The 23,876-nt window shown below is 44.9% G+C and overlaps 1 protein-coding gene and 1 long non-coding RNA gene across 6 annotated transcripts in view; one reads left to right on the forward strand and one right to left on the reverse strand.

The window, feature by feature from the left end:
- Positions 1–19,981, reverse strand: part of LOC130369477 (uncharacterized) — a 61,289-nt gene extending 41,308 nt beyond the window's left edge. Inside the window, exons 1-2 of the long non-coding RNA XR_008892775.1 lie at positions 19,863–19,981; positions 8,707–8,883 (exon numbers count right to left, since the gene is read on the reverse strand). This is a non-coding gene — a long non-coding RNA (uncharacterized LOC130369477). The remainder of the gene's footprint in view (positions 1–8,706; positions 8,884–19,862) is intronic.
- CRTC1 (CREB regulated transcription coactivator 1) overlaps positions 19,899–23,876 on the forward strand; it is a 205,479-nt gene continuing 201,501 nt past the window's right edge. For 3 of the 5 annotated variants that reach the window (XM_056574751.1, XM_056574761.1, XM_056574790.1), the window contains exon 1: positions 19,902–20,177. In XM_056574751.1, the coding sequence (XP_056430726.1) occupies positions 20,052–20,177 (126 nt within the window). In that variant the 5' untranslated portion in view covers positions 19,902–20,051. Of the gene's footprint in view, positions 20,178–23,876 lie in introns of all 5 variants that reach the window. The other 2 variants (XM_056574770.1, XM_056574780.1) reach the window with 2 other exon arrangements.

Genomic DNA, 23,876 nt, shown 5'->3' on the forward strand with positions numbered 1-23,876 from the left:
CAATGGGATTCCGCTGTCCCATTCACACAGCAGAATTTCAGCTACAGAATTTCCGCTGCAGGAATTCTATTGAAATTAATGGGCAATTCATTTCAGTGGAATTTACTGCAGAATTTTCATGAAGAATTCTGTGCAGACATGTTGCCATGTGCCTAAAGGGAAAATAACAGCACTAAACCCAATACAACTTGAATCACTCACCTGGATCCGCAGTCTGGAGATGTGGAAAATTTACCTTTCCTGAAATTTTCATTTCCTGGAATCCGTGGCAGCACACAATGGGTTAATGCTTTCCTCATTAACCTGAAAACAGAAGCATGCACAAGCAGTAATACAGAGACAAGTAATTAGCACTGATTAAGGGCCAGCCCTCTTTTCCCCTATAAGTAATACCCAAAAACACACCAGCACTCGTATTTTTATGCAGTAGTGAATATATTTTATTGGGTGGGTATACTTGTGCTGCCACGGATTCCAGGAAATGAAAATTTCAGGAAAGGTAAATTTTCCACTTCCTGATCATCCGTGGCAGCACACAATGGGACAATCCCAGCAGTGAGAAGTATATAAGGGAGGGCTTAAGAATTATAGGTTACCGGCTCCTTGGATAACACTCATGCCAAAGGCTGATCTCTGAGCAGCAGCAACATCCAACCTGTAGTGTTGGTGAAAGTAGTAGGTTATGCCCACCAGGCCGCTTTACAGATTTGATCCATGGGGATGTGGTAATTTTTCTGCCCAGGAAGCTGCAGTTGATCTAGTAGAATGAGCCCATAAGGTCAATGGAGACTGAATGCTATCCATAGAATAACACATTTTGATTGTGTCTTTTAACCATCTGGCTAGGGTAGCTTTACTTGCTTTCTTCCCCTTGTTAGGGCCTTGAATTTGAAGAAGGGGCCCTTCTGATAGTCTAAATTGTTCCGTCGTCTTCAAGTAGAGATTAATCGCCCTCTTCATATCTAAGAGATGCATGTTGCCTTCTTCCAATGTTAACACTGGAAGAACAATTTCCTGATTCAGATTGGAACCTGGCGGAACTTTAGGCAAGAACCCGGGCATGGTTCTGAGGATCACTGCATCCGTAAGCATCCTTAAGTAGGGTTCTTCGCTAGAAAGAGCTTGTAGCTCGCTAACTCTTCTAGCTGACGTAATGGCAATTAAGAAGATTGTTTTAAAACGAAACCCACTTTAATGATGCATCATCCATTGGCTCAAAAGGTGGTTCACAAAGATTTTTGAGTACCAGAGGTAAGTCCCAAGTTGGAATAGGATCATGATAGGATGGATGTAGCTTTCTGATGGCTTTGTAAAACCTTGACACCAGTTGAATTCCAGCAAATACTCAGTTTAGACAGGAATTGAAGGCCGTTACTTGAACCTTCAGAGTACTAGATCATAAGCCTTTATTAAACCTTCCTGAAGGAATTTCAGTAAAGATGATACTTCAGAAGGTGACATCTTGCACACATCCTGAGTACAGGTTCCATACTCTGGAATACACCTTCTTTGTAGAAGGCTTCCTGGATTACAAAAGGATATCCACTACTTCACCTGAAAGACCCTGCTGGTTTAGCATTGACCTTTCATCTTCCAGGCTGTAAGACATAATCTGGTCAGGTCCTGATGGAACATCGCTGATTGAAGAAGGTGATCCCTGCAGGTCGGAAGCTCCCAGAATTCTCCTTCTGAAAGCATTAATGCTATCTGAAACCAGAACCTGCAAGGCCAGTATGGGAGGATTGCGATGGCTTTGGCTTTCTCGTTCTGGATTTTCCTCAGAACCTTGGGAATAAAGGTACAGGCGGAAATACATAGATGAATATCCAACTCCAGCTGATGGATAGTCCATCCAGGACGGTTGGGTTATCTGCCCTCGATAGGGAACAGAAGCGATGAGTCTTCCTGTTGCGACGGGTGGCCATGACATCTAACTCTGGAAGCCCCCATTTCTGTACCAGAGCATTGAATATTCTGGGGTTCAACTCCCACTCCCCTGGGAGCATGCTGTTCCTGCTCAACCAATCTGCCATGACGTTCAGAGAACACTTGATGTGGACTGCCGAGAGGGAAAGAAGACATGATTCTTCCCAACTCATTAAAGAAGTTTATGTTTATTCCCAATTCTACCGTTCCGTACTACTACCACATCCCCAAAATCCACAAAAACTCCACCTGTCCACCTGGAAGACAATAATCTCTGGCATAAATAGCAGCACCTGAACCTGTCCCAATATCTTGGTCTCCTGTTACAGGAATACGTACAGAATCTTCCGAGTTACCTAAAAAATGTTGACCAGCTCATTTCACTCCTCAGACCCATAACCTGGTAGGATGACATGACATTAGTGACAATGGACGTCACCGCATTGTACACTAATATCCGCCACGACTTAGGCATCCAGTGTACCAGAGATTTCTTGGAAAGAGACCCTGAGGTCCCACCAGAACAAACAGCATTCCTAATCACCTGTTTGGAACTGATTCTCAAAAATTACTTTTTCACCTATGACGAACGTATGTTCCAGCAGATACGGGGGACCGCTATGGGGACAAGGGTAGCACCGGCCTTTGCAAACCTCTTCATCTGATGCTTTGAAGATACCTTTATCACAAGTAATAAAGTGTTTCATGATCATGCCCTACTGTACAAAAGTTACATAGAGGGCCTGTTCATCCTATGGCAGGGCCCCACAAAAAACATCGACCAACTGGTTAAAGATATTAACAGTAATGATTGGGGAATTACGCTAACCCCAACTACTCCTCAGACAAGATAGAGTTTCTCGACTTAGAAATCTATTTCAACCTATTTCAAAACAGTAGATTCGAACATTTATATTTCATTCCACAGTGGCCCTTTTCGGTCAGTACAAAATGTTAAGAAAAAATTGCACGGAAGACAGCACCTTTATCACCCAAGCCAGAACCCTAGAGGAGCACTTCCGGGCTAAAGGGTACCCTAGACCATTATTAAAAAATGCATACCTGAAAATGAAAAACCGGACACAGGAAGAATGCATAGACAAAGGATGGGAGGCACCAGTCCAGATGAATAAGACCAAAAAAGAAAAAGAACCCCTTTGGTTACAACTTCATTACCACATATACAGCAGGGCAGCACGCCATAAGAAAAATACTCCAGAAACACTGGCACATCATCTGGTCAGATCCATACTTGAAAGACATCATTTCAAAAGTGCCGAGAGTAACCTTTCGCAGAGCTCCAACCCTGAGAGGTATGATTGCTCCTAGTAAACTAAGGCGCCATACCAGTAAACACAATCATAATGCGACCACAAAGAAAGGAGCATACCGATGCAATACACCCAGATGCATGTGCTGCAAACCTATCTCTAGCGGAAAGGCAACTATTAGGCTAAGTTTTCACTTGTTTTTTTTTTCTGTCAGTTTTTGGAAAGCTGCCACTGCAGTTTTTGAGCCAAAGCCAGAAGTGTATTCAAAAGGAATAGGACATATAAAGGAAGGACTTATACTTCTCCTCCCTTATTGATCCACTTCTGACTTTGGCTCAAAAACTGCAGTGGCAGTTTTCCAAAAACTGCCAGAAAAAAAAACAAGTGGAAACTTAGCCTTACAAGCACCAACACAGGAAAATCCTTCCAAATAAAAAAACATCTCACATGCCAATCAAAGTACGTAGTGTATCTGATAGAATGCAAGTATCAGAAACAATATGTGGGCAGAAAAACACAACCACTGCACACAAGACTGAATCAGCACCGGGCCAATATAAAAAAAGGTTACCAACTTCACGGCCTCTCACGCCACTGCAGCAGATACCATCCTGGCGACAGTAACCCCATATCCATTATTCCTATCGGTCAAGTCCCAGGACACCTCACCAACAGATTCAAAGCCTTGAATAAAAAAGAGATGTTCTGGATCTATAGCCTGGAGTCCCTGCAACCACACGGTCTCAATGACATCACTAAACTCATATAGTAAAACTCAGCCATCACCGTCACCAACCTATAACCATCCCCTCTCTTGCTATATACACCTTATATACTGCGCTCCAGCATATTGCAGCATAATAAAAAAAAAAACTCATCCCCCCTCCTTACCCTTCCAAATATGCACAGTGTAACTCATTGTGCACACCCATGCTTGCACATAATTAAAAGGTGTGTGCACAAAACAATGTGTGCACACAAAACTAGCGTGCACACATGAATATATGGTGCATCTCACATGATGCCTATATACTAGGGATCAACCGATTATCGATATGGCCGATATTATCGGCCGATTATCATGACTTTGGGCATTATCGGTATCGGTGATAGGTCTCAGGACCCCCGGACAGGCAGGGGGAGAGAAGCGGGTGGCGGCGGCGGTCTATGGCACCGCAAAAGCCACTGCAGTGCATTGATTTAAAGCGCCGCTTTAAATCAATGTTCTGCAGCGGTGTCGCGGGGGGAATCGGTATAAGTTATCGGCTATCGGCCCTAACCTCCACCGATTATCGTTATCGGCCCTAAAAAAAACGATATCGGTCGATCCCTACTATATACTATACAAACCACATTATGTTGCACACAGAATGATATATATAATAGGGGTATAGAACAACACCCCCCTCTATCCGTCTCCCCTAGCGCTGTAGCCAAGCCTCCTTTATCGGGGTTTTCACTTCTGATCGGGGTTGCTCAATACCCCACACATACCTACGTGTATGCCCCCCTCCCGTTATAAGCGGGACCACCTTAATCTTCCCCCGGCAGTTGCGCTCCCCTGTAGAGTCCGGACATCATAAATGTTACTCCCCTTACTGACGGATTATAACAGAACCTTGTGCCCGAGCCTCAAACCGAAACTATAAACTCTCTGCAATTGACACTGCCCAGACAGAAGATGCACTCCACAGACATCCCTGGGGCTCACCACCGCAGTTCTGAGCAGCCGGAATCAGCAGCTCAGTACCACTTGCGCTGCGCTCCGGTAACACAAATACATACAACTACAGTAATAACACCAGATAAACTGCAATGTTATCATATGTCTACTCTGCCTGTAACCCCTGTGGCTCTTGTTGGTTTTATTCACATATGTATTACGTAGACATATGTGTATAGTTTGTTTACATTGCACGGGACTCCACATGGGTTACCGATGATGTCACCCGGCCCTGCCCCCGAGCCCTGCAAGTCTGTTTGCTGGCTTTTTCCACCAGTCTGCATTATGAAAAGAAGCCATGTTGTGTCCCCCCATGACCTGATGAAGAGAAGAGCAGACCTCTTGAAACGCGTTGTCACGGCAAGTGATTCAAATACAACGCTACTTTATCTTCACCACTCCGAAGTCTGAACTCTTCATTGTGGACCTACATCCAGCAAGCGACAGAAAAGTGTCTTCTTTTCTCCCACACCGCCGCAGGCTGTGAAAACTCTTCATCTCATTATTTCAGCACATTCCCTCTGTAGCAGTTTGCTCCTGGTCCCCCCCCTGCTTGTTTATATGAAACGCTGCAGGAAGGTTCTCAGTCTGGATTTGCACTGCCTGATGGACAAGTAAGGGTTGAAAGTGCAAGAGCGCCAACTTGATGGCTTTCAGCTCTCTCATGTTGGATGATAGTCTTGAATCTTCCCTGCTCCAGGTCTTCTGTACCCAGGTATCCAAGACATGAGCCTCCCATCCTATGGATGAAGCATCCATGGTCAGGACCACAGGATGGGTGTATTTGAGAGATTTGCCGATAGAGAATCTCTCTGGTTCACACAAACCTAGATCTGCTTTGAGTGAGCTGGGAATATTGATGAGGCAGTCCAGACTGTCTTGATCCTTGTTCCAGGAGTACAGGATGTAGTACTGAAGTGTTCTGATGTGGGATTTGTCCCAGGGAACTACTTCCAGGGTGGACGTGAGAAGGCCCAGGATTCTCATGGTGTACCTGATGGAGCAAGCTCTGAGAGAAACAAAATGTCTCACTGAATGGCATATGTTACTGATCCTTTCCCCTGAGATACAATGCTTCATTTCTAACGAATCTATTGCAAACCCCAAGTAAGTGGTGGTGGTGGCTGGTGTGAGTTGTGACTTTTTCCAATTTATTAGGAAGCCGTGGGACTGAAGGACTTGAATAGTTGTCTGAAGATGACAATTCAGAATCTGTTACGACGGTGCTCCCAGCAGCCAATCGTCCAGATATGGCGTCACATGTATGCCCCTGAGCCTGAGGCTTGCGGACAATACTACCACAATCTTCGTAAAAACTCTCAGGGCTGAGGTTATTCCAAATGGCAGGCATGTGAACTACCGAAGACAAATCCCCTTGTTGTCCCGTACTGCCACCTCAGAAATTTCCAATGCCTTTTCAAGATTGGAACATGCAAGTATGCATCTTGGAGATCTATTGAGGAAAAATTATCCTCTTTCTGAATATTGAGAACGCCCGAGGTGATTGATTCCATCCGGAACATTTTCTTGACAAAGAAGTTGTTCAGGTAAGACAGGTTTATAATTAACCTCCAATCCCCTCCTGCCTTTGGAACCGCAAACACAGGGGAATAGTGCCTTTCGCCCTACTCTATAGATGGAACCTCTTAGAGGGCTTTTTTCGGGACGAACTGTTCCACTAGCTGCAAAATTATCGGAATGGAGGATCTGCTTATTAATAATCTGTCTGGAGGCTTTTCCTTGAATTCCAGGGAGTACCCCTTTTTCATGGTGGACGCGACCAAGGCATCTGAGGATGTCTGAGACCAGATTTCTGCGAAATCCCGGAGCCTGGCACCCACCGGAGGCCTGGCGTCATTGCTCGGTACTTTTGGGAGTAAAGGTCCTTTTCTTTGATGTTCCGCTCTGGTCCTGTCTTCCTCTATTCTGCCGTCTTTTATTAGGGTGGCGAAAGGAATATTGTCTCCTACGAGATCTTATATAATTTCTTCTGTAAGGCTTGAAGCTTGCCTGCTTCTTACTGGGAAAAACCTCTCCCTTCTCTACGCTTAAGGACTTTAGTATGTCCTTCAGCTGTGTCCCAAAAAGAGAGGTAGGGTGGAAGGGCAAGGCACAAAACTATATTTCGCTGGGATATCTCCGTCCCATTGCTTAATCCACAAGACCCTTCTAGTTAAATTAGCAAGGGCCATAGATCTTGAGGCAAACTTGAGGATGTCCAGGGGGCGTCACAAAGAAAATCTGCCGCTGTTTTCATAATAGACATAATGAAGATCCTGAAGGTCCTGTGTGAGATGGGACAGCCAAACACGTAAGGCTCTAGTGACCGGAATTTATAACTCCACTACTTTGGCTGCTGTGGACGAAGCCAAATAGGTCTTCTTACAAATGCCATCTGCTTTTCTCTCCATAGGGTCTGGTAGCCTGCATGACTCTTCTGAGGGAAATACAGATTTTTTTTTGCCAATTTTGCGGCTTCTAGGTCCACTTTAGGTGGGTTTTCCCATGAAGAGCAAGAGGCCTGATTCAATCTATAAACTGACTTGAATTTAGCTCCCGGAACCATGCACTTTTCTGGCTTGTTCCAATCCTTCTCCCTCCACTGCGATATTAGCTGATGAGACGGACATTGAGGGAAATAAAACAGCCGATCCTTTGCAGGTTTTTCTGAAACATCTCTTTCAGACTCCAATACAGACTTAACTGCTGAATTAAGCTTGTGTATTTTTTCTTTTTGGAAAAGATACAAGTCCTCCACATCTAATTCCTCTTCAGAGTCTGACAATATGATAGCGCTAGAGGAATCTGATGACTCTGGTGAGGACCCGCTCACCACGGACGGTTTATTCTTCTAATTCTTTCCCTTCATAGATGCTACCACTTCCTGGAAGGTAGAGGTGAGTTCCCCTTTGAGTCAACCTAAAAACGCCCCGGGTGCCATAAGGGATGAAGGGCTAGAGGACAGAGAGGTCTCACAGGTATCCTTGTCCAAGGTCTCATGTAAGGGCTGAAGGCACTTAAAGGACATCTGTAGTGCAATTTAACTTATCCCCTATCCGAAGGATAGGGGATAAGTTGTAGATCACAAGGGGTCCGAGCGCTGGGGCCCCCCGAGATCTCCTGAATCTACCCCATACTTTTAAGGGGTAGCGGGAAGGTTGAGGGACCAGGGGAACTCCCGGTTTACATCCACCCGTGTATGTGCCCCAGGGATCATAGGAACCCGTGATTTAGAGGCTTACTTGTCTTACGTGTCTGCCACGGCTTTCTGCTGGGGACGAAACTTCACTTCCTGCAAACTGCCGCGGCCCCGTCCAGGAGATCTCGTGGGGCCCCAGCGCTCGGACCACCCGCCATCTATAACTTATCCCTTATCCTTTGGATAGGAGATAAGTTATTTTGCGCTGGGATACTCCTTTAATGCAGGCAGCATGCCTGGATTTCTTCTTCCTCTTTCCTCCTACTTTTTCAGACATCCTAGAAATACAGGAGGCCAATCATAAAAGACCTGCATTATATAAACATAGTAGGGGGGGGGGAATGGAGGAGCCAAATATCTGAACCTCTCAGCAGATCTGAGTGGTTCAGACTACTATTCTCGGCACTATTTAAATCCCCCGCAGGAAATTCATAGTTTGCGCATGCGCAGAACGGATCAGCAGTTCATGCGCATGCACGAAACCGACCAGTGCATCCTGCGTATGCGCTGCCCCGCGGCACTGTCAATAACGAACATGATAAATAACCGGCTCGCAGCCACATGGCCCCCGGAATATCAGGACTTACCTCCTAACTGGAGAAGAGGTCCCAGATGGCAGTTCCCTTGTCTTTCCAGGTACTTTTAAGGGGTAGCGGGAAGGTTGAGGGACCAGGGGAACTCCCGGTTTACATCCACCCGTGTATGTGCCCCAGGGATCACAGGAACCCGTGATTTAGAAGCTTACTTGTCTCAGCGTCTTCTGACTTCAAAAAGAGAGAAAAAATATGAGTGCTGGAGTGTTTTTAGGTATTACTTATAGGGCAAAAGAGGGCTGGCCCTTAATCAGTGCTAACTACTTGTCTATATTACTGCTTGTGCGTGCTTCTGTTTTCAGGTTAATGAGGAAAGCATTAACCCATTGTGTGCTGCGATGGATGATCAGGAAACCCATTATATCATCCTCCATTACTAATAGCTGGCTTTACACAATGGAGGTGTAAGAAGGCATACCCAGCATGTTGTGGTAACCCGGTACAGAACATGTTACACTGCCTATCCTCTCAGGTAGATGTTGCCTCAGGTGTCTTTTTCGGCCCACAGCTCCAGGGAACTTGTCATTCAATTTTGACTTCATTATTCTATGTTTTATACTTTTGTATACTGTTTATTCTATATAAAGTGCCTTTAAAAGAAAGGTTCCAGAGGAGTCATGTGATCACTGTGGTCAATCAGAGTCCAGCCCTAATCCCCGTAGTCTGGCTATACAGTTAGTGTGAGTTCATTCAGTTAGTGTGAGTTTATACTCCAGATAAGTTGAGCTGTTCTTTGCTGTATGACCACCTGGATTTGCTCCTACTCTGGACAGTTCCTGACACAGACAGAGGTGTCAGCAGAGAGCGCTGTGGTCAGACAGAAAAGAACTATACAACTTCCTCTGTAGTATATAGCAGCTGATAAGTAATGGAAGGATTAAGGGGGGGATCTATCAAATATGTCCAGAGGAAAAGTTGCTGAGTTGCCCATGGCAACCAATCAGATTGCTTCTTTCATTTTTTAAAAGGCCTCTGAAAAATAAAAGAAGCAATCTGATTGGTTGCTATGGGCAACTCAGCAACTTTTACTCTGGACAGGTTTTGATAACTCTACCCCTAAGAATTTTTAATAGAAGTCATTTACAAATCTTTTTGACTTTCTGGAGCCAGTTGATATGAAAAAAAAGAAGTTTTCCACCGGAGTACCCCTTTAAGTCGTCACAGTTGAACCACAAGTCCCAGAGTGCCCAGTGATTTAAAATGACATGCTATGCAACTGTACCCCATTTATTGCACTACCAAACTTTGCTGTCATTCTGCATGGACTGTAACATCTGCCTGCAAGACCTTTTCAGTAAAAGTAGTTTCCTTAACCCTGCATCTGTGGTCTTCATTGCCCCAGCGCTTGGCCCACAAAGCTGCTTATCCTTGGAGTGTGGCAGTTAACCCCTTAAGGACTGAGCCCTTTTTCACCTTAAGGACTGAGCCCTTTTTTTGCAATTCTGACCACCGTCACTTTAAGCATTAATAACTCTAAAACACTTTTACCGAATATTCTGATTCTGAGATTGTTTTTTCGTGACATATTCTACTTTATTTTGGTGGTAAATTTTCGTCGTTACTTGCATCCTTTTTTGGTGAACAATTTCATGAAATTTTTTTACATTTTGGATTTTTCTAAATTTTAAGCTCTCTGCTTGTAAGGAAAATGGATATTCAAAATAAATTTTATTTTTATTCACCAATACAATATGTCTACTTTATGAGGGGCATTTACTAATCTTTTACTATGTAGTCTGGTTTTTACCCTGTTTTTTTCTACTTCATTTTTGACTAGAAAAGGAAAGTCCAGCACTGCAGGTCCAAAGCAAGGAAGCCTTTTTATTGTATAAGAACACACGGACACCAAACGTGGATCACAAGTGACGCGTTTCGGCGAGCTCTCTCGCCTTAGTCGTACAAAGAAAAATTAAGATCCTTCTGGCCTATATAGGGGAAAGCGGCTCCACCCCCCACCAGGTGAAAACACCTGAGTGGTGTGGGCGGAGCCACCTGCCTCCCACACAGACACAGACTAGATGTACAATACACATAGAAAAAATTCGCACCAGTATATTATATACAACAATAAATATAGTGAATATACAAAAATAAAGAGAAGTTCTTACAAGATGCATGATTTCAGCTGTGAAATGTACAAAAATAGTAAATACACAGTTTAATAGAAGATATATAAAGTTATATAAACCTATTGATCAAAAGCCCCCACCAGTGAGAATAATGTAAATAAATGCGGTAGGTGTTACACCACACATTACTAAATAAGTAACATAACCAATAATGTGCGTGTAAAGCAAAAAAATATCTAACAAAAAAACGGGGGTATAAGCATGAGGTTAAAACCTGTGTGTGTGAACGAGTCTCTAATCATGCCTGCATGTATTAGCAAGTAATGCGAGAGTCGTTCTGACAGCAAAGTTGGAGAAAGAAACCCGATGAAAAAACTCATGCACCAAATCAAAAACATAAAAATCTGAATGACAAGATTAAATTTATATAATATAGGGTGCAGAGTGATCATCGGAATCACAAAATGAAATCAACTTAAGGGTGATCACTGGATACATAAGACATAAACAAAAGGCAAAAACATATACCTAGAATAATTGAATGCAAATATATAACTGTTATTTCTGCACTATTGTTAGACCCAGTGATAACCCTGTGGTTGAAGGAAGTCCGTATAATGGTAACTAATGTTGTTAAAAGCGGGACAAGTGTGAACAGGAGGCAATACACACAATCTCACCACACCCTGTTTAGAACTAGTAGTATCACATGGTATCTTGCCTCCTGTTCATACCTGTCAGGAATCTAGTGCTCAATTTGAGGATCCAATAGACCTCTCGGTCCAAAAGCTTCCTTCTATGATCTCCTCCTCGTATCGGGGCTGTAACCTTCTCAATGCCTTGAACATATAGACTCAGGAAAGAGCCTGCATGATATTCTGCACAGTGTCTGCTAACCATGGATACGTGGCGGGAATTAAAGTGTGGGATGTCTGACAGATGCCTCCGAATTCTCACTTTGAGGGCACCCATCGTACACCCCACATATTGGATGGTGCATTCCCGCCACGTGATACAGTATACTACAAAAGTAGTGTTGCAATTGATGTATCTTTCCATTTGAAATATTTCTCCATTGCTGGTGGACTTAAATTCTTTACTGTTAAGCATAACACAACAACATGTGCACTTGTTATGGCCACACTTGTACGATCCTTTATGTTGCAACCAACAAGGTGTAGTACCACTCGTGTGTTGAAAAATGCTTGGGGAAACCCTGCTTGCAATAGTTCTGGCTTTCCTAGGGACGACTCTAAAACCATTCGAAAAAAATCCCAGAATATGCTGGGTCCCCCGAAATCATGGGGATGTATTTGTTGACAATCCTACGAATGGCAGTAAAGTCGTCACTAAATTGTGTGACAAAGGTTACAGGATTCTGATTTTGATGCCCAGCGTTAAGGCTAAGATTGGGGTGTCTCCCCCTCAGTAGCGCCGTTCGATCGCGATCATGGGTGATCCGAATGGCACGACTGATGGAGCCCTCTGTGTATCCTCTTTGTTTCAAACGTGCCCCTATGGCTTCTGATTCACGGGTAAAGTCCTCCTTTCTAGAGCAATTGCGTCTGGCGCGGATCATCTCCCCCACTGAAAGATTCCTAGTAACGTGGGGGGGGATGACACGAGTCAGCTCGCAAGATAGAATTGACAGAAGTGTCCTTCCTATAAGTGGACGTGAAAATTTTGCCCTCTTGTGCATCACCAGTGAGATGCAAATCTAGGAAGGACACCGTGTCCCTACACATGGTAACCGTGAACTTCAAATTGAAAGGGTTATTGTTTAGATAGTCAGAAAAGGGTTGTATGGTCGCCACATCGGAACCCCATATAAATATGAGGTCGTCGATGTAGCGACCATACCACTGAATAGAGGTGCAGAATGGATTGATGGGGGCAAATAATGTCCCCCTCTCCCACCAACACATGTATATGTTGGCGAGAGAGGGGGAGAACTTCACCCCCATCGAAGCACCCGTGATCTGAAGATAAAATTGCTGATCAAATTGAAAAAAAGTTATGAGTTAACAAAAAATCAACTACCTGGATGATAAAATCACATAGATCACTTGGATATTGGGAATATGTGTTTAAGAACCAAACAAGAGCCATCTTCGCCAGATAGTGCGGTATTACCGAGTATAGTGATGTCACATCGGCTGTAATCCAGACAAAATTTGATTGCCATTTCATTTGTTCGCACATCTGGAGAACATGGCTCGAGTCTTTAATGTACCCAGGGATGTGATGATTTAAAGGTTGTAATAGATCATCAATCCAGGAGCAAAGTCTCTCATTCAAGGAGGAGATGCCTGCAACAATGATCTATGTGATTTTATCATCCAGGTAGTTGATTTTTTGTTAACTCATAACTTTTTCAATTTGATCAGCAATTTTATCTTCAGATCACGGGTGCTTCGATGGGGGCGAAGTTTTCCCCCCTCTCTCGCCAACATATACATGTGTTGGTGGGAGAGGGGGACATTATTTGCCCCCATCAATCCATTCTGCACCTCTATTCAGTGGTATGGTCGCTACATCGACGACCTCATATTTATATGGGGTTCCGATGTGGTGACCATACAACCCTTTTCTGACTATCTAAACAATAACCCTTTCAATTTGAAGTTCACGGTTACCATGTGTAGGGACACGGTGTCCTTCCTAGATTTGCATCTCACTGGTGATGCACAAGAGGGCAAAATTTTCACGTCCACTTATAGGAAGGACACTTCTGTCAATTCTATCTTGCGAGCTGACTGGTGTCATCCCCCCCACGTTATTAGGAATCTTCCAGTGGGGGAGATGATCCGCGCCAGACGCAATTGCTCTACAAAGGAGGACTTTACCCGTGAATCAGAAGCCATAGGGGCACGTTTGAAACAAAGAGGATACACAGAGGGCTCCATCATTCGTGCCGTTCGGATCGCCCATGATCGCGATCGAACGGCGCTACTGAGGGGGAGACACCCCAATCTTAGCCTTAACGCTGAGCATCAAAATCAGAATCCTGTAACCTTTGTCACACAATTTAGTGACGACTTTACTGCCATTCGTAGGATTGTCAACAAATACATCCCCATGATTTCGGGGGACCCAGCATATTCTGGGATTTTTTCGAATGGTTTTAGAGTCGTCCCTAGGAAAGCCAGAACTATTGCAAGCAGGGTTTCTCCAAGCATGTTTCAACACACGAGTGGTACTACACCTTGTTGGTTGCAACATAAAGGATCGTACAAGTGTGGCCATAACAAGTGCACATGTTGTTGTGTCATGCTTAACAGTAAAGAATTTAAGTCCACCAGCAATGGAGAAATATTTCAAATGGAAAGATACATCAATTGCAACACTACTTTTGTAGTATACTGTATCACGTGGCGGGAATGCAACATCCAATATGTGGGGTGTACGACGGGTGCCCTCAAAGTGAGAATTCGGAGGCATCTGTCAGACATCCCACACTTTAATTCCCGCCACGTATCCATGGTTAGCAGACACTGTGCAGAATATCATGCAGGCTCTTTCCTGAGTCTATATGTTCAAGGCATTGAGAAGGTTACAGCCCCGATACGAGGAGGAGATCATAGAAGGAAGCGAACAGGAGGCAAGATACCATGTTATACTACTAGTTCTAAACAGGGTGTGGTGAGATTGTGTGTATTGCCTCCTGTTCACATTTGTCCCCCTTTTAACAACATTAGTTACCATTATACGGACCTCCTTCAACCACAGGGTTATCACTGGGTCTAACAATAGTGCAGTAATAACAGTTATATATTTGCATGCACTAGCTACATTCAATTATTCTAGGTATATGTTTTTGCCTTTTGTTTATGTCTTATGTATCCAGTGATCACCCTTAAGTTGATTTCATTTTGTGATTCCGATGATCACTCTGCACCCTATATTATATAAATTTAATCTTGTCATTCAGATTTTTATGTTTTTGATTTGGTGCATGAGTTTTTTCATCGGGTTTCTTTCTCCAACTTTGCTGTCAGAATGACTCTCGCATTGCTTGCTAATACATGCAGGTATGATTAGAGACTCGTTCACAGGTTTTAACCTCATGCCCCCGTTTTTTTGTTATATATTTTTTTGCTTTACACGCACATTATTGGTTATGTTACTTATTTAGTAATGTGTGGTGTAACACCTACCGCATTTATTTACATTATTCTCACTGGTGGGGGCTTTTGATCAATAGGTTTATATAACTTTATATATCTTCTATTAAACTGTGTATTTACTATTTTTGTACATTTCACAGCTGAAATCATGCATCTTGTAAGAACTTCTCTTTATTTTTGTATATTCACTATATTTATTGTTGTATATAATATACTGGTGCAATTTTTTTCTATGTGTATTGTACATCTAGTCTGTGTCTGTGTGGGAGGCAGGTGGCTCCGCCCACACCACTCAGGTGTTTTCACCTGGTGGGGGGTGGAGCCGCTTTCCCCTATATAGGCCAGAAAGATCTTAATTTTTCTTTGTACGACTAAGGTGAGAGAGCTCGCCGAAACGCGTCACTTGTGATCCACGTTTGGTGTCCGTGTGTTCTTATACAATAAAACGGCTTCCTTGCTTTGGACCTGCAGTGCTGGACTTTCCTTTTCTTATCAGTTTGCATTTGTACGTGGAGTCCACACGTTTCCGCGCACTGAGACGAGGAGTGGTGACACTACGAGAGTGTGTGTTCATTTTTGACTATGTGCGACAAATTTACTAAATTGTTGCACAGCATTAATAAATTTGGCACACATAGGCAAAAGTGGGAAATTTACTTTATGTAGTAGAAAAAATAGTCTGTTCCTTTTTCCTGCTGTCTGAATAGGTTTGGCTGCTAGGTTTCCTTCTGGATCTTTTGTTTTTGAGGTTTTTTTTTTAGCTTTTTCACCACATCTAAATAATTCAATAACTAAATTTTAGTCATGGCTCAGAATAGTGGTAAACGGCGTTTATTGTGTGTGTGTTTATTACATTTTTTAACACAGTTTTTTTCTCCCTAAATGTACTTACACTTTTTTTTTTGTTGTTACTTCTTCTACAGATCCGTGTATCCTGTGGACTCCTTCGGATTCGGTGGACTACTTCGATGACCAGCGTTTTTCTTCGCTTGATGATAATAAAATGTTTAACGAGGGCTTGTGGAGGAGTGTTTTTTTGTAATAAAAATTTTTTTAAACCTGTTGTGTTTTTTTTTTTTACTTTACTAGACAGGCTTAGTAGTGGAAGCTATCTTATAGACGGAGTCCATTACTAAGCCGCGCTTAGCGTTAGCCACAAAAACAGCTAGCGCTAACCCCCAATTACTACCCCGGTACCCAACACCACAGGGGTGCCGGGAAGAGCCGGTACCAACAGGCCCGGAGCGTCAAAAATGGCGCTCCTGGGCCTAGGCGGTAACAGTCTGGCGTTATTTAGGATGGGGAGGGCCAGTAACAATGGTCCTCGCCCACCCTGGTAACGTCAGGCTGTTACTGTTTGGTTGGTATTTGGCTGAGAATAAAAATAGGGGGGACCCAATGTGTTTTTTTTTTATATTTAATTATTTATTTAAAAAAAAAAAAACGCATAGGGTCCCCCCTATTTTCATTCTCAGCCAAATACCAACCAAACAGTAACAGCCTGACGTTCCCAGGGTGGGCGAGGACCATTGTTACTGGCCCTCCCCAGCCTAAATAACGCCAGCCTGTCACCGCCTAGGCCCAAGAGCGCCATTTTTGACGCTCCAGGCCTGTTGGTACCGGCTCCTCCCGGCACCCCAGTGGCATTGGGTACCGGGGTAATAATAGGGGGTTAGCACTAGCTGTTTATGTGGCTAACGCTAAGCCAAGCTTAGTAATGGACTCCGTCTATAAGACAGCTTCCACTACTAAGCCTGTCTAGTAAAGTAAGGAAAAAACACAACAGGATTTAAAAAAAATTTATTACAAAAAACACTCCCCCACAAGCCCTCGTTAACCCTTTTTTAAAAATCAAATAAAGAAAAACGCTGGTCATCGAAGTAGTCCACCGAATCCGAAGGAGTCCACAGGATACACGGATCTGAAATGAGAAGAAAAAAAAAATGGGTTAGTACATTTATTATCACCTGCTCACACATCTCCCGCCCTGCACAACTACAACTGCCAGCATGCCCTTACAGTAAGGACATGCTGGGAGTTGTAGTTGTGTGGTGCAGGAGATGTGTGGGCAAGTGACAAGCTTGTCCCCTGCCCCCAGCTGCAGATCTACAACTCCCAGCATGCCCTTACAGTAAGGTGGGGCGGAGGCCGGGCACAGTGTTTTCCAACCTGGGACTTGTAGTTTTGCAACATCTGGAGGCACCCTGGTTGGGAAACACTGTTTTAGGCCAGTGTTTCCCAACCAGGGTGCCTCCAGATGTTGCAGCAAAACTACAACTCCCAGCATGCCTGGACAGCCAACATCTGGAGGCACCCTGGTTGGGAAGCTTGGGCAACTTACCGGCTTCCGTAGGATCCAGCACCACACGACATTGCCGCGCGACAGTGCCGCCCGACGATCTCCGTCACCGATCGTTGCTGGAGCCTCGGAAGGGTAAGTGAACATCTTCACCGGTCCCCTTCAGCTGTTTAGTTTTGCAACAGCTGGAGGACTACAGTTTACATACCACAAACCAGTGGTCTGCAAACTGTGGCCCTCCAGCTGTTGCAAAACTACAACACCCAGCATGCCCTGACAGCCAAAGCTTTTGGCTGTCAGGGCAGGAGCCCGGGCTGACATTAAAGTGCAGCCGCCCGGGCTCCTCATACGGCCTCCCCGCTACACTCACTTATGGGGACACTGATATCCCCCCCCCTTGTCTCCCGCCCGCGCCGCTCAGCTCCCGCTGCTGCAATACTACAACTCCCAGCGTGTCCTCACTGTAAGGGCATGCTGGGACTTGTAGTCTTGCAACAGCAGACAGATGGGAGTTGTGTGGCGCTGGCAGGTGAGAGGGGTGGGGGGAGGAGGGGATGTAAATCACTGCAGTGTCCCTGTAGCGCAGTGAGGGTAGCAGGGAGAAAGTATGTCGGAGCCCGGGCGGCAGTAGCTTTGCCTGCTCCATGTTGGAGCTGGAGTAAATTTAGTCAATTTTTACGGCCGTTGCGACAGTTTATTGCGCAACCGCGACTGTCTCAGTTAATAAATACCTGACCACTGCAAGTAAAAACTGAAAACTTGCATAAATTAAGCGGGAATTTTTTTTTTCTAAGTCGCACAAAAAATAGGGTAGGCGCAATTGCAACAATTTTGCGCCAAAAATAGTCAGAAAAAAATGACTAAACCCCTTAGTAAATGCCCCTGTATGTTGGCATCATAAAATGGACGTATTTTTACTTTTTGAAAAAATTAGAGCGCTTCAAAGTAGAGCAGCAATTGTCAAACATTTCATGAAAATTGCAAAATCTGAAGGGACAGATGTAACAGAACTACAACTCCCAGCATGCCTGGGCACTCTAGGCATGCTGAGAGTTGTAGTTTGGCAACATCTAGAGGTTTACCGTTTGGGCACTACTGTAACAGTGGTCTCCAAACTGTGACCCTCCGGAAGTTACAAAACTACATCTCCCAGCATGCCCAGACAGCCTTTTGCTGTCTGGGCATGCTGGGAGTTGCAGTTTGGCACCCACTAGGAAGGGCAGCAGTAAATATCGCTTACTGCCCCGTTCCTTTCCCCCACCCCCCACCGTCGTTTCCCTACCTGCGCCATGATCTCCGTTAATGTCTCTGATGATCGCCGGGCCCCATCGCATCTGGTCCTCAGGTAAAGGCCTCCATCTTCTCCCCCCGTTCTGCCCGACATCCAGGGGTGGGCAAAACGGGGGTTACCATGGCAACCCACTGTCCTGCGCTGCCATTGGTCGGAACTCATTTCAGACTAATGGCAGGGGATAGGAGGAGATCGCAGCACTGTGACCTCGCTCCTATCCCTCAGGATGATCGGGGCTGTCAATGACAGCTCTGATCATCCCTATTTTCCGGGCGATCAGCCCGGAATAGCAGAAAATCGCATGTCTGAATTGACATGCGATTTTCTGCGATCGCCGAAATGGGGGGGGGGGGGGGGTTCTCTCAGGACCCCCCTCGGCGATGTGCCGGGATGCCTGCTGAATGATTTCAGCAGGCATTCCGGTCCGGTCCCCAACCGGCTAGCGGCGGGGACTAGAATTCCCACGGGCATATGCATACGCCCCACGTCCTTAAGGACTCGGGATGCAGGGCGTATGCATACGCCCGGCGTCCTGAAGAGGTTAAAGGAGTAGCCCAGTGCTGAAAAACTCTCGATCTCTTGGACGGGGCCCCGGCAGCCCGTGGGAAAGGGGCGTGTTGACCACCGCACGAAGCGGCGGCTAACACGCCTCCTCAATACAACTCTATGGCAGAGCCGGAGAGCTGCCTTCAGCAATCTCCGGGTCTACCATAGCGCTGTATTGAGGAGGTGTGTCGGCCGCCGCTTCGTGCGGTGGTCGACACCCGCTATCTGGCCAGCGAGCTGGTGCCCCATACAGGAGATCATGGGGGGCCCCAGTGGTCGGACCCCCGCGATCTGAAACTTATCCCCTATCCTTAGGATGGGGGATACGTTTTTCAGCACTGGACTACTCCTTTAAGACAACCCGGGCATCACGAACTCTATTCCAGACCTTTACGCCTTGTCAATACACTACACACATCACCCAGTTGCCTAACGCAATGTCAGGTCCTGACAAATTAGCTATTAGCAATGGAGGCGAATACAACAGGTATGTCCGGATCTAGGTAAGTGATACCTCGTTGTTATATGGTTCACCGACACTGTAACCCTGTGTATTGAGTTTAATGCAGGTGAACCGGCTGTCAGTTTCGCTTTAATAAAGCGTGTTTGTGTAATTGTTTCCCTTTTTTCTTTTTGGTTGGGTTTATGGAGGTCTCATTATTATGCCTATGGGAGTCATATTTAGTATTATAGTGTATATATCTTTTCTCACATTGGTCGCACAGTCACTATGTCCCCTCTCATTTTTCTTTAGTCCCTGATAGATTTAATAAAGAGCTTCTAATAAACACGTCTGGGCTTCCCAACAACACACGTACCGGGCATTACTAGATACAGGCGCGGAGGATAGAAAGTTGAGGCAGTTACTAAGCAGCAGGAGTGATGCCTCCGGCGGTGCAGTCGGGAGCGCGCCCGCCGTGACGTCGTGCTCCCCGGTGCCCCCTCCGTTTTCGCTGCTACGTCACGTCCAGAGCCGGGAGTGCGCATCCTGAGGAGGAGGAGGGAAGATGGCGACCTCAAACAATCCACGGAAATTCAGTGAGAAAATTGCACTGCACAACCAGAAACAGGCAGAAGAGACGGCAGCCTTCGAGGAGGTGATGAAGGATCTGAGCATCACCCGCGCTGCACGGGTAAGGCGAGTGCTGGGCACTGGGGGGCATGCTAGAGATGTGGAGGAAGAGGCACGACCATCGGAGAGCTCATTACTAGCAGACACCCCCCTCCGGGGCACAGAGAGAGGCGGGGGCGGCCACCTGCACTGGGTGGAGGGAGCTGCCAGCAGGGTGCCCGGGGCTGGGCATTGGGAGGTGTTGGCCGCAGGGGTGATAGGCCTGTCATAGAGTGTCGCTGCATCACAGACCTGCCTGGAGGAGGGCGCCACCTGCACCTGCCCCTCCAGACTGTGCTGTCACTAGTGCCAGTGCTGCCCAGACCTGGTAGGTGCTCACCTGGCACTCCTGCCTCCATCTGCCGCTTCTGGAGGTGGCTCCTATTTGTTGCTCTAAACTTTGCCATGTAGAAGTGTTTTACTTGGGCATTCAGGTGAAATAGATGCCAGGCAGGGGAGCTGCCCCCCATACTGCTGGACCCTCTGATAGTTTGTTGTTTACATCTAAATATTTGGACTAGGGAAGCACAGTAAGCAATGTTGGCATATGTTGTTTTATGATATCATGCCCAATGGAGAGGAGACCCTGGGCACTATGAATGGGCTATCACATGTAGTACCATCGCTGCATGGCTATGTGCCCCCAACCTGTGGCTCTTGCTGTTGTCAAAGGCTGGCCAGGCATGCTGGGAGTTGTAGTTTTGCAACATTTGGGGAGTCGCAGGCGTATGGGGACACTTATCAATGTTTATGTATTGCTTTTTTAGTTATATTTTACTTATATTTGACTTATTTATCAACTGCTTTCAGCCTGTGGATACATTTCTTTCACTTAAGCAATTTTTTTTTGCTTTGGTAGGGGCTTTTTCTGCTCCCTGTCTGCGCTGGAGTCATTTTTGTAGGTTTTTTTCATGTGACGCGACTTTTTTTTACGACTTTCGCACTTGTTAAATCTCTGATCACAGCAAGTCAAAATTCACTTTTTGCTTTGGTAAGCAATTTATTATTATTTTTTTTGCTTAGGGCACTGCACAATCAAAAAGTCGCACATGCGACTTTTTTGCGACAATTTTAAGCCAAAAAAAGAAAAAAAAAACCCTATATAGTCTAATCATGTACCATCATTATGGACTCAGATTGAGGTTGCTATAGACCAGTAGTCTCCAACTTGTGGCTCTCCAGCTGTTGTCGACTATAAATCCCAGCATGCCCTGATACCTGTGTTTAACAACAGCGGCTGGTTTCAGAGGTTTTACTTGGTTATCGTTGTACGTGCTATTATTTTTTATCTTTGTGTATCAATGAACAACTTTATATGTTGGCTTGGATAGAAAAGACGAAAGAAGGATGCAGTCCTTATGTCAGTGTTTCCCAACCAGGGAGCCTCCAGGTGTTGCAAAACTACAACTCCCAGCATGCCCGGACAGCCTTTGGCTGTCCGGGCATGCTGGGAGTTGTAGTTTTGCAATATCTGGAGGCCCCCTGGTTGGGAAACACTGCCTTATGCATTGGTCACTGGTGTGTCAGTATTTAGCATGCACTTATACAACAGTACACTTGAATACAGCCTTTCTTTTCTTATATAAGGGTTGACTGTTAATTTATTACTTGCTACTTTTTTTTTATTTTTATTTTTTCCTTATCACGCCTTTGTGCGGTTCTACATATCAGTCAGAGGTGACGGTGTTATTCTGTGAAGTAGTCTGCACAAATACAAGGAGTACCTGTGTGAAGCTTCATTGACACTGCAGTATGAATGGTCTGTGTGAGGACCAGGGCTGTGGAGTCGGTAGATAAATGTTCCGACTCCGCAGTTTTTTGTACTTCCGACTCCGACTCCTCTGTATTAATATGCAAATGTATTTATAAACACTTACAGTTGAATGCAAGAAGCTGTTCCACCAAGTTCTTCTAAGCTCTTCTAGCAGAGAGAGGTAGTTGGGCAGAAGCTGCTGCCTTCTCCTTTTTGTGTGCTGATCTGCTGCTGAAGATAGGGCAGTGGGAGGATCCAGGAAGGGGCATTTATTATAAAACATGATTTCCCTAGTAGAATCCCATAGTCATGTTTAAAGGGGTACTCTGGTGAAAAACTTTATTTATTTATTTTTTTTAAATCAACTGGTGCCAGAAAGTTAAACAGATTTGTAAATTACTTCTATTAAAAAAAATCTTAATCCTTCCAGTGCTGATCAGCTGCTGAATACTACAGAGGAAATGGTTTTCTTTTTGGAACACAGAGCTCTCTGCTGACATCACGAGCACAGTGCTCTCTGCTGACATCTCTGTCCATTTTAAGAACTGTCCAGAGTAGGAGAAAATCCCCATAGCAAACATATGCTGCTCTGGACAGTTTCTAAAATGGACAGAGATATCAGCAGAGAGCACTGTGCTTATGATGTCAGCAGAGAGCTCTGTTACAAAAAGAAAAGAATTTCCTCTGTAGTATTCAGCAGCTAATAAGTACTGGAAGGATTAAGATTATTTTAATAGAAGTAATTTACAAATCTGTTTAACTTTCTGGCACCAGTTAATTTAAAAAAAAAAAAAAAAGGTTTCCACCAGAGTACCCCTTTTAAGCTAACAATCGAGTTTACAAGTTTTTATAGCCTTAGCTGAATGGCAGCAGTTTTTCCAATGGTTTACAGCTTCAGTCCTGAACTATTGACCCTCCATTCCCTTCACTTATACAAGGGTCTCTAGTCCTGCAAAAAAAACATATTTCCTTAATCCCTTATCAATGAGAGGCTAGGTTACCCATGGGTTCCCTGTAACAGCAGAACACAACACTATGGAAAGTATGAGTATTGCCGCTCCTAATTGTGCGTTGTGTGCCATATAGTAAAGCACATGAAAAGCATGCTTCTTCACGGTCACTTAACGTGTTCGTTTTGCGGTTATGTGAGGCACTGCATGCATTGGTCTTTATTCTTACGGTAGAGAAGTCATTAACTATAACTTTTTGGGGAATTGGGACATTTAAACTTGCTTTTTTTTTTATTCCAATCTAAATTTAGTAGGTGTTGGTGCATTGTTTGCCGACTCCGACTTCAGGTACCCAAAATTTCATCCAACTCCGACTCCAAAGCCCTGGTGAGAATCATACATTCTGTGCCAGAAATGATATAAGGACCCTCTAGAGGAAAGCAGGGAAAATTCCTTCCTTCTGTCCCAGGGCAGCCTTATTATAGTTATTTGCAATGACATTACTAAACCTTAGTTGCTCCATGTATTCTAGTCCATTTTAATTCAGAGCTTCCTTCGTAGTAAGGCTGGGTTCACACCACGCTTTTGCAATACAGTTCCCGTATACGTTTTCAATTAGAAAATCGTATTGAAAATTGTATGCATTGACTCTCCATTGAAAACCGTATGCCAAACGATGCATCAAGTAGAGCTGGGCGGTATGAGCAAAAATATGTATTACGGTATTTTTGTAACTTATGGCGGTTCCACTGTATATAACGGTATTTCCTGTGACCCCGAGCGCTTTTCTGCTTCTCTCCTCCCCCCCCCCCTCAGTTAACAGCCCTGTGTCCATCGGGGAACTAATCACATGTCACCTGCAAGCACTGCCTCCCTCTTCCTCCTGTTTGTTGCAGGCCGCCAGCGCTGGAAATCTATACTGTACGTGTATAAAGATAAACAAAATAAACTTTAACTCGCCTCCCACTGGTCCGGTACCGGGCTCACCTGCTTCCTGGGATGGGTACGTCACAGAGCA

The sequence above is a fragment of the Hyla sarda genome, chromosome 1, assembly GCF_029499605.1.
Source record: "Hyla sarda isolate aHylSar1 chromosome 1, aHylSar1.hap1, whole genome shotgun sequence".
Classification (NCBI taxonomy): Eukaryota; Metazoa; Chordata; class Amphibia; order Anura; family Hylidae; genus Hyla; species Hyla sarda.